The following is an 11,386-nucleotide window of genomic DNA, read 5'->3' on the forward strand; positions in this document are numbered from 1 at the left end:
GGTGAGACTGCAGCCACTTTGGAGCTCAGAGGTACCTCCCTCCTCCCACTGGCCTAAGCCCTGGGAGTCCTCCATGGTTTCCTCCTTATTCTCTGCTTCCCCTGACAAGTTAGGGGTACACTGCCTCCTCAAATGCCTTGTGCCTGACTCCTCACCAGCTTTGTAGCCCTGCCTGGCCGGGCCTCAGTGTCTTGCTCTTGGACCACAGCTTTGGTGTCCTTCAGACCTCCCTCCCCAGCTCCACCCACAGGTCAGATGGGGACCTCTGCAGAGCAGATATCACCCCTCATCCCTGCAGTTGACCCTCTGTGGGCTCCCAATTGCCTTGGGGTGTTGGGGACCAGCCCCAGCCCTCTCCTGCTTCATCTGGGGCCATCTGCCTCCGCCTCCCTCTGACCTGGGCCTGCCGGATGCATTGTTCTCCACCTGACCTCACTCTGCCAGAGGCTGTCCCTCAGCTACACCCAGTCCCAGGACAGACAGGTGCACATCCACGTGCCTGCCCATTGGGACATGAGCCCAGATGGGGATGGCAGCTCTTTCCCACTCACCCTCTCAGACCTTTCAGTGCTTGGGCCATGAATGAGCTGAGAGGGGCTCATCGTTTTGTTTTGTTTATCCTCATCCCAGGATTTTTTCCATTGATTTTCAGAGAGAGTGGGAGGAAGTGGAGGAGGAGGAAGGGGGGAGGGGGGAGCGGGGAGGAGGGATGTGAGAGAGACACATCGATTGGTTGCTCCAACCCGCAACCCAGACACATGCCCTTGGTTGGGAATCGAACCCGAGAACTTTCGGTGCATGGGCCAGTGCTCTAACCACTGAGAACAACAGCCAGGGCAAAAGGTGCTCATCTTTGACCCCTCTTCTTGGCCTGCCAAACAAGTTACCAGACTCCTGGAGAGCCCGCCCCTTGCCCTGGCTGTGGGGCCTTGGCACATGGTTCAGTCCTTGAAACCTCAGGGTCCTGATGTGGAAATGTGGGGACCATCTAGTGCCTGCCTACCTCCAGGGCCGCTCTGAGGCTCCCCCAGGGGCTGCATTGAGCCGAACACTGGGCCACTGCTTGGTGGTGTTGGTCTAGCATTTGGGGGCCAGCACTCAAGTGCTGGGGTAATGCTCTCTGCCCACCCAAGATGGCATCAGAACAGACTCCCCATTTCATCCCAAGGCAAGGGACTTGAAGTTAGAACTTGGCACATCACACCCCCTGTAGCTTCTAGGGGCACCGCTTTCCCTGTGTACCTGTCTCACGCACGTGGGTGGTGGGTGTTTATATACTGTGTTCCTGTGTCCAGCAAGGGGATGGAAGGCAGACCTGATATGATGATGATGACGACCTGGGTCTCATCTGGGTCCCTTCTAGGTGCTTAGCCTTGTGCTGTAAGCTCTAAATGGTTCCACCTCACACAGGCCCACAGTGGGGGAGGGAGCAGGGAGGGCAGTGCCCCTGAGATGAGGAAACTGAAGTGCTGATAGGTTAAGGGACGTCAGACAGTAAGGCCTCTTTACTCAAAAGTCCACCCGTGCTGAGCTGGGGATATGAGAGCTGTTAAGCAGGCCAAGAAGCAAATGGGCGTAGGCAGCCTGGCACAAGCACTGGCTGGCTAACGGGGGAGGCGGTTGGGGACAGGCAAGAGGCATCTTGTTGAGTTCGTAAAAATATCACCCAGTCCAGAGCGAGGCCAGGTGCACATCCCCAGAAGGCACTCCACAAGAGACGTGTGTGTCGACATGGAGAGCCATTAATGCACTCTCCTTGGGTTGGGCCACGGACACCTGCAGCCTATGTGCACACACCTGCAGCACAGGTGTCCACATGGTGTCTACAAGGAGGCCCTGCCGGTCTGCAGGTGGGCAGCAGGGAGATGCGGGCTCTGAGCACTCCCACCTGCCCTTGCTCAGACCCTAACTATGTCCGAGGCAGGCAGAGTGGGGTTTATTTTAATGTGTGTTGCCCAGGAGAGAACTGAAGCTCAGAAGGGCTCGGGTCTTGGCCTGGGGTTGCACAGCCAGCAGGGAGTAAAACCGAAATGTGGGGTGGTCAGCCTGCAGTTCCATTTCCATCCACCCTCCTTCCCTACCAGTGAGTGGCAGCCTCTCAGTCCACTCTGTCTACCTGGCCCTGTACTGGACATGCACCACACACCTCCTTACCTGGGCATCAGCTGTCTCCCTGCCAGAGGCGTGGCTTCCCTGGCTACAGCCCTTCCGTCCCTGTGTCTGCAATGGATCCTTCCTGCTCAGAAAGTACCCTTTTCTCTGCCTCTGGCTGCCCCCAGCCCCTCCCCCCCAAACCTGCTGGTTGCAGGCTGTGATCGGTTCTGAGCTGTGATCAGACTCGGGAAGCCCTGCACCCCACCCCCATGACTAGAGGGCTGCTCCTACCCTCCGGGGGTGTCTCATTTGAGCCCCTTTATGTCCCAGGTTTGGGGCAGGTCTTGGCCCCAAGTTGTGTGGTCAGAGTTTGGGTACTTTCTCCGGGCCCCCCTCTACCCTATATCTGAACTGACTCCTCTCCCCAGTCTTCACAAGAACACTGCCCCCCTGAAACTGGCAATGGTATTGGGGTGCAGATCCCTGGCTGCCCTGGGGTGAAACAGACGTGGCGGATTCTGCCGATGGCAGGTGCTGGGGTCCAAGGGGCCTTCCCGAAGTCGCTGGCTCCCAGCGCCTGGCCAGTCTCACGGGGCCCTCTGTCTGCAGGGGAGGATGAGAAGCTGGCGTCCCTGCTGGAGGGGCGCTTCCCGCGGAGCACGTCGATGCAAGACTCTGGGCGCGAGGGTCGTGGCATCCCGCCCCCGCCGCAGACCGCGCCGCCGCCCCCGCCCGCGCCCTATTATTTCGACTCAGGGGCGCCCCCCGCCTTCTCGCCGCCGCCCCCGCCGGGCCGGGCGTACGACACGGTGCGCTCCAGCTTCAAACCTGGTCTGGAGGCGCGTCTGGGTGCGGGGGCCGCCGGCCTGTACGAAGCTGGCGCGGCCCTGGGCCCGCTGCCCTACCCGGAGCGGCAGAAGCGCGCGCGCTCCATGATCATCCTGCAGGATTCGGCCCCCGAGGCGGGCGACTCCCGGCCCCCGCCCGCAGCCACCCCACCGGAGCGCCCCAAGCGCCGGCCCCGGCCGCCGGACCCCGACAGCCCGTACGCCAACCTGGGCGCCTTCAGCGCCAGCCTCTTCACGCCGTCCAAGCCCCAGCGCCGCAAGAGCCCGCTGGTGAAGCAGCTGCAGGTGGAGGAGGCCCAGGAGCGCGCGGGCCTGGCCGTGGGCAGCCCGGGCCCGGGGGGCGGCAGCTTCGCCCGCGACCCCTCCCCGACGCACCGCGGGCCTCGGCCCGGCGGCCTCGACTACAGCCCTGGGGACGGCGGGCTGGCGTTCGGGGGCCCGGCCAAGGACCGGCGGCTGGAGGAGCGGCGCCGCTCCACCGTGTTCCTGTCGGTGGGCGCCATCGAGGGCAGCCCCCCCAGCGCTGACCTGCCGTCCCTGCAGCCCTCCCGCTCCATCGACGAGCGGCTCCTGGGGGCCGGGGCCGCCACCGGCCGTGACCTGCTGCTGCCCTCGCCGGTCTCTGCTTTGAAGCCGTTGGTCAGCGGCCCGAGCCTTGGGCCTTCCGGCTCCACCTTCATCCACCCGCTCACCGGCAAACCCTTGGACCCCAGCTCGCCCCTGGCCCTGGCGCTGGCTGCCCGGGAGCGGGCGCTGGCCTCCCAGACGCCCTCCCGGTCCCCCACTCCTGTGCACAGCCCTGACGCCGATCGGCCTGGGCCCCTGTTTGTGGATGTTCAAGCCCGCGACTCCGAGCGAGGAGCCCTGGCTTCCCCGGCCTTCTCTCCGAGGAGCCCCGCCTGGGTTCCGGTGCCTGCGCGCAGGGAGCCCGAGAAGGCGTCCAGGGAGGAGCGGAAGTCACCTGAGGACAAGAAATCCATGATTCTCAGCGTCCTGGACACGTCCCTGCAGCGGCCCGCCGGCCTCATTGTGGTCCACGCCACCAGCAACGGGCAGGAGCCCAGCAGGCTGGGGGCGGAAGAGGAGCGCGGGCGCGCAGGCACCCCGGAGCTGGCCCCTGCACCCACACAGTCAGCCGTGGTGGCAGAGCCCCTGCCCAGCCCACGGGCGCAGCCCCCTGGCAGCGCCCCAAAAGAACCTGGGCCGGGCCAGGGCAGCTCGGAGGAGGAGCCAGAGCTGGTCTTTACTGTGAACCTGCCTCCCGCACAGCTGTCCTCTAGCGACGAGGAGACCAGAGAGGAACTGGCTCGCATTGGGCTGGTGCCACCCCCCGAAGAGTTTGCCAACGGGCTCCTTCTGACCACCACACTGCCTGGCCCAGTTCCCTCACCCGCCACGGTGCCAGGCCCGGCCTCAGGGAAGGCGAGTAGTGAGCTGCCCCCCGCCCCTGAGTCTGCAGCTGACTCGGGAGTGGAGGAGGTGGACACGCGAAGTTCCAGCGACCCCCACCTGGAGACCACGAGCACCATCTCCACGGTGTCCAGCATGTCCACCCTGAGCTCCGAGAGCGGGGAGCTCACTGACACCCACACCTCCTTCGCTGATGGACACACTTTTCTACTCGAGAAGCCACCAGTGCCTCCCAAGCCCAAGCTCAAGTCCCCGCTGGGGAAGGGGCCGGTGACCTTCAGGGACCCTCTGCTGAAGCAGTCCTCGGACAGTGAGCTCATGGCCCAGCAGCACCATGCCGCCTCCGCCGGGCTGGCCTCTGCCGCTGGGCCTGCTCGCCCTCGCTACCTCTTCCAGAGAAGGTCCAAGCTGTGGGGGGACCCCATGGAGAGCCGGGGGCTCCCCGGGCCTGAAGATGACAAACCAACTGTGATCAGTGAGCTCAGCTCCCGCCTGCAGCAGCTGAACAAAGACACACGCTCCCTGGGGGAGGAGCCGGCTGGTGGCCTGGGCGGCCTGCTGGACCCTTCTAAGAAGTCGCCCATCGCGGCAGCTCGGTGAGCAGGGCAGCTGGGGAGGGTCCTGTCCCATGTCCACGGGCCTCCCTGTCTGCCTCTTGTCCATCATGGTTCCATCTGTCCCACCCCTGCCTGTCCTCCTGTCTACCTCTCTGTCCTTCATCTGGCCTTGCTTCATCTGTCTGAGGCAAGCGGCGCTCTCAGGGGATCTGAAGTGTCGGGGCTGCTGCTCTCCCCACCCCTTTGGTGCTGAGAGTGGGAGCAGGGTAGCCGTCGGAGGTCCAGGCTGGGGGTGAGCCCCGCTCCACAGCTCTCCTGGAGGCTCCCGCCTGGGGGTCCTGCAGCTCTCCCTCACCCTGGACCAAAGCGGCTCTGCCGTTAAGTGGCATCTGTGGCCCCGTCCAGAGTCGCACCTCCCTGCCCTGTTTGGCTTCCCTCTGGCCCTGAGTCGTCCGTTCCCCCCCCCCCCCCCCCCCGTGGCCACGTGGCTGCCATGAGGCCGGGACGCCTTCATGTAGCTTGTGTCTTGCCTTGTGTCCTTTTCCTTGGGGCACCCACACCAACTTTTTGTTTTCTGTCCCAGAAACATTTCTGTCTCTCAGCACCACCTCGGAGTCTCTTAGACAGACTGTGGGGTTTTGAAGGTGCATGGAGAAGCCGCCCTTATATGGAAGCCACTCCATCTCCCTGCTCCCTTCATCTGGCCTCTTGCCTTCTCTGACCTTCCCCGTCCCTCTGTCTGTCTTAGTTTCCCACCTCCTGCTCAAGGTTTGCCCTGGTTGGGTTTTCCCCCCATGGAGACCCCTGTGGCTCTTTGGGTGCTGGTCTGAGGCAGAGCTGGTCACTGGTTGACCCTTCTTTGCCCCTAAGGCCCCCCCCCCCCCCACTTCTTGTTACCTTGACCAAATGTAGCCAGCCTTTTCCTGTCCACTTGGAAGGCAGAGTTCACAAAGCAGTGAGGGTTCAGGTGTCACTCACAAGGGCTTGTCTTATCTGTCTTCTTCCAATTCAGGATTCAAAGGATAAGTGGGGGTTTGGGAAGCTCTCAGTGCCGGGCAGAGATCCAAGAGTGTGGCCCCGCTCCTGTCACCCCAGGGGCTTGCTCTGGGACCCTCTTCCCTTTTGTCCTCTTCCATCTCCCAGTGGCATGTGAAAGCCCCCTTCCTGGCAGGGCAGTGTTGAAAGTGCCCTCAGAGCAGGCATTGTGAGCATGGCCGGTGTCCAGCTGGGATGAGGACCCGGAGGTGTGGGCTTCCCTGACCAGCCTCAACCACCCCCATCCTCTCTGCTCCTCCTCCCTCTGTGCCCCTTGGTCCCGATGAAAATCAAAGCCATTTAAAGTGGGTAGCACAGTGCGTGGAACAGTGCAGACCCTCAATAAACATTTGCTAAACAGATGAAAGAATGAAGCCCAATGCAGGTGCTGTCTTTTGTGCTTTGAGATCTAGGGAGGTGGCTCAGGACAAACCCCACAGGACAGATGCGTGGCTCAGATTTACTGGTTGTCGAGCCCAGATTTTGTCATTCTCTGTGCTGGCTCCCATGGGACGGCTGGGGCTGTCACAGGGCAGGGGGGAGGGATTGCTCAGCTGGCCTCTTCCTACTCGCCCTTCTCTGAACTCACCATCCCACAGGTCATCCTCAGCATTTCTCCCCTGTCAGCATCAGGGGCTCTTGTCCCCTGGCTCTGGGTTGTGCCAGAACCCTGTGCTCATTTCATTTCTCAGACATGGGGTGGGAAGGCACGTTCTTTGCATCTTGTCTGTTCTGCACCCACTGGAAAGTGAGCCTCCTTCACTCAGTAGTTGCTGCAGAATTCCATCTTCTGATTCGCTTCCCATGGTTCCCTGCTCTCCCCTGAGCCGATCACTGGGGCCAGGGAGACACGGCTGTCATCGGCCAGGCTTGTCCCGGAAGCCTGGGCATGGGGTCCGCCCAGCTAGTGAGCTGGTGCTGAGAGGGACAGAGGGAGGTTCTCCAGGGAAAGTCAGGTGCTGTTTCCAGAGGTACAGGTGCCAGGCAGCCTAAAACAACAGACATCCTTGTGACATGGCTTTCACCAACTTCGGTAACTCACTTCATTGCCTGACATCAGCTTGGGGTCACATGGCCCTGGATTTCAACCCTCAGCAGGTTGCAACTGAGCGCTGTCATCTTGGACAAGCCACTTAGACGCTGTGAACCACAGTCCCTCTCCTGTGAAATGGTGGGGATGGCAGGCAGCGCCCCCTGCGAAGCTCCGCGCCCAGGACTGCAGTGTGGCAGGCTCTCGTGACTCTGCTACCGTTGGCCCCCAACGTGCAGCCAGGCTAATTTTCGAGTCCTTGTGGGGAAATGCATGCTGGGCGTGACCCGAGAGGATGTCGTGCCATTTCCGTTCATCCTTGCAGCCACTCTGCTACCGGACACTGACAGTCTCCATGGCCAGACAGTAGAACTGACGTTCTGAAGAATGCATTCCAGCCAGGAGGTGGCGGCATCTGTCTGACCTGGGTCCTGCTCTCTGTCCACCATTGGGAGCCTCTGTTCCCAAAACCCTCCTGGCGACAGACTTGGGGTTTATGTACAGTCGTCTCACACAGAAGCGCATGCATCCATTCTGTGGTCGGCACTATTTATTAGGAGTGTGTAACCAGTGCACTTGTGCTCTGAAATCCCTGCACTCGAGCCCACTCAGTGCCCCCAATCTGCCAGGTGCCTGAAATTGCCTCTCCCTCGCATCTCCCTGGGTTCCTGCTCACACTTCCTCCCTCTCCCTTTGCTCCCCTTTCTGCCCTCGGAGCAGGGTGTCGTGTGCTGTGTGCGCAGGGCACTGTGGTACACGGGATCATGTTCCCCGTGGCTGGCAGTGGCTGGGTCCTGTCGGGGCTGCTCTTGTCCTACAGACAGTGGTGGCTAGAGTCTGGCAGTCATTTCTCATTCAGTGACAACACTTCTGCTGGTCCTGCCTTGGAGACAAATGTCCAGGGAGGCTCTCTCCTTCCCAGGACTGTTCCTGGTAGAGGCCCCAGGCACTGGCCATACATCACACTTCTCTGCTCCCTGTCCCAGTCCCACATGTGTTCTAGACCCACCTCTGTCCTTACCTGTCAGACACGCCCCTCTCTGCCCACCTTTCCCACTCGGTGGGTGCCTCAGTCCAGGTTCTGATGTCCTTTAGCCACAAGAGACTCTGGGGCCTGAGATCTTTCTGGGCGAGTTCAGCCGCCCGGTGTGTCATGGATCTGAAGCTCGGTAACTTGTAGGAATGATCAGCCCATTTGCTGGGGGCATTCTTTGTTTTTTCGGGTGAAGGTGAAGGATGCAGCTGCTGGTTACTGCCTGGAAGGTCCAGGACCTTTGGCTTGGGGGACACTGATACCAGGCCATCCACCTGCTCTGTGATCCCAGCTTTGGGTCTAGCCTCGGGGACAGAACGCTTGTCTGCTCAGAGCCCACATTTTCTCCGAGGTCCCCATCTGCCTGAACTCCATTTGTCTTCCAGGCTCTGTGGTCAGATCTGCCCCCACAAGTGGTGTGGGGTCCACAGCGTCTCTGAGCCCCGCAGCAACACTCAGTTCTGCTCTGGCTGTTTCACAGCCGTATGGCCCTCACATCTGGCTTTATAGGGGACAGTTTGTAGCGACATAGCTTGGGAAACACCAAGTTAAAAGGTTTCTTCCCTGCAGTACTTCTTAATGCCTTTGGCATGTTGTGTGCTGTAGTCCCACGCCTGTCAGCTTCTTCAGTAGATCACTAGTTAGTGCCTCACAAAAGTTCCTGAGATGCCAAAGAAACCCTTTCCTACTGGGCCCCGTGCTGTTCACATGTGTGACAGGGGTCTGGAGGAAACCCCGTGTGACTGCAGGGCTAGTTCTTCTGAAACCTGGACAGACACTTGCTGTGTGCTGGCCAGAGTGGGGGCGCTGGGGCCAGGATGTCCTTGTAGGCGACACGAGGTTGGGACGCATGCAATGTGTCCCCAGGAGATGTGATGGGGGATCGGGAAGGGGCTGCAGACGAGGGGGTGTAGGGACGTTTGTAGCACGTCAAGGTTGGAGCCGTCAGCAGGGGTGGGCGCTGTGACTGGCGTGGGTGGAGCTTACAAGCCTGTGTCTAATTCTGTGCTCCTGTTCAGGCTTATCTCCCTAAACGAGGTTCCCACACAACAGAGGCCCCACAGCGCTGCCCCAGAGCCCCGAGGCAGAGGCCAGGCCAGAGAGTGGACGTGTTCTGGCCTGTTGACGCCAACGGCCCACAAGTAGTCAAGCCTGGGAGTCACGTTATTTTTGTTTGGTGTCATTTTTTCAGTGCATCTGTGTTCTTGGCTTTGTGTTAGGTACCACGAGTTCAGGGAAGCTGCGAGGAAGTGGGATGCAAGGTCCTGGGTGAGACCTTGGATTCACAGGTGGCTGGGGCCAAGGAGCAGGGCTGGGTTACTGCTGGCAGCTGGGCACTGGCAGCCACGAGGCTGAAATCATGGGGATGCCGATGGTGGCTGCAGGCCCCTGGTAGGGGGAGGACTCGGGGGAGGAAGAGCATGTTTGGAGACCCAGACTGGCCAGGCCACCCATGTGGGCACATTGGCTGTAGCAAAGATGGGGGAGAAAGTGCCAACTAAGAGGGCAGCTTGGGAAACCTGAATAGGGAGGGAGGGTAGTGGGAAGGGCACCGTAAAAGGCAACAGGTCAGCAAGGGGTCCTGCTGGCAGCCTGGCCAGACCTCACTGGCTGAGGTGTCACGAGGCAGGACAGTACAAGATCCAGACGCTGGAAGAGATGCTGGGAGCCTGGCTGAGCTGCCTGGAGGAGGGGTGCCAGGGCGTCAGGGCGGTGGGACTGTGTGTAACAGGGTGGTAGGCTGGCAGGTGCTGTGGCGTGGGAGCCTGGCTGGGGGGCAGTCAGACAGCTGGGAGGGGTGATGGACAGTGATGGGTGTGCAGACACGGCTGGGACTCCTGCCCTTGGGACAATGTGGGCAGTTCCCTGTCCCCAACAGGTAGGGAAGGAGGAGCAGACACCTGGGCGGTGGTACCCCAGCTACTCCTGCTGTGCCACCTGGACCATTCCCTAGGCTCCTCTAGGCCTCCTGCCTCCAACACGATCTGGGTGCCATAGGCATGTGCTGGCCCTCTCCCTCCACTCCAGCTTGGTGGCACATGGCCCTTCAGTCCCTCACTCGTAGCACCTCCTGGCACCAGCCCGTCTCTGGCCGGTGCCCACCTCCCTGAACCCAGCACCTCTCCAAGGGAATCTCCCCAGGTACTCTGGAGCCCGCCCACCCTCACCCCAGGCCTCCGACTCACCCGTCAGGCAGGAGGGCTCCAGCACTGCCTGCACAGACCATCTTTGCAGCTTGGCTGTGATCCCGTCAAGTCATCATTACACTTCTGTCCCAGGCTAGGGTTGCTGTGTGAGGGCCCTGGTGGGGGTGCCAGTGTTGGACCCAATCCCAGAGGCCACTTAGCATCTTCCCAGCACTGCCCCCTCCCTAGTGTCACTACCCCCGGCACCCACCACCCCCTTGCAGTGCCCCCTTGGACATTGTTCTTGCCTCTGCCACTCCACGGTGCCATGGAGATCAGGTTTGGTCAGGCAGGGGCTTCTTCTGGTTGGTGTCTGTTCCTGGGCCCACCCCAGGTGTCCTTGGAGCTCCTCTCTGCTGGGGTGGAGGGCATGGTCTGGCCTCTTCAAGAAGCTCTGCTCTGGGTCGAATGAGTTGGGAGGAGACGGTAGGGAAAGAGGCTGAGGAGAGAGGGCCAGTGGAAGGAGGGACAGAACTGGATCTCCAGGGAGAGGCTGCCCTGCTCAGGTGGGAGATGAAAAGACAAAACCTGCTTTAAGGGGAGGTCAGATGCTGAGAACACCCCATGCTGTGGGATGGGTGCCAGTTCAGGATGGCACAAGATGGGTGGGGGTGCCCTGAGGGGATTCCTTAGCCAGGCAGAGGCAGGTGGGATGGGAGCAGAGTGGAGTATTAGGGGACACGAGACATCAGGTACCAGAAGCCTGCTGAGCACTTGCTGCACTCAGGGTTGGAGCCTGGCTGGGGGTGGTCACCCACCTGTGGGTGGGACTCTGTGGTCTGTACCTCACAAACCAGAGAACAGGTCTCAGGCAAACCAGGAGCCGGCCAGATCTGCCCCAGTCTGGCCTCCTCCCATACCCCCAGCAGCTTCAGATTTGCCCCCTCCCCCCATCACACCTGGGCCCACTGCACTGGAGTCCCTCCCTCACTGGTTGTCCGGCCAGGGGTCCCTGCCCCTGGCTGCCCTGACTGTGGTCGTGACTGTGGGCCGCGTGCCTGCTGTGTGGGCCGGGCTGCTAACACTCTCTCTCATTGCTCTCTCCTGCCCATCTGCATGTGGCTGCTCTGTCTAGCTGCGCGGTGGTCCTGAGCGCCGGCTGTGTAAGTGAGCATGCTCATCCCATGCCTCTGTCCATGCGCTGCACCTGGCCGCCAGGTCTCCGCTCTGCTCGGCTTCGCGGGGCTGCGGGG

General features: G+C 61.3%; 1 protein-coding gene across 2 annotated transcripts in view; it reads left to right on the top strand.

The window, feature by feature from the left end:
* The window catches only part of SHANK3 (SH3 and multiple ankyrin repeat domains 3), a 50,280-nt gene that overhangs the window by 35,524 nt on the left and 3,370 nt on the right, over positions 1–11,386 (top strand). For both annotated transcript variants that reach the window (XM_070411374.1, XM_070411375.1), the window contains one exon: positions 2,704–4,948. In XM_070411374.1, coding sequence (XP_070267475.1) covers positions 2,704–4,948 — 2,245 coding nt within the window. The remainder of the gene's footprint in view (positions 1–2,703; positions 4,949–11,386) is intronic.

This window comes from Myotis yumanensis, unplaced genomic scaffold, assembly GCF_028538775.1.
Source record: "Myotis yumanensis isolate MYYU_CA2020_CCGP unplaced genomic scaffold, mMyoYum1.0.hap1 SCAF_3, whole genome shotgun sequence".
Lineage (NCBI taxonomy): Eukaryota > Metazoa > Chordata > Mammalia > Chiroptera > Vespertilionidae > Myotis > Myotis yumanensis.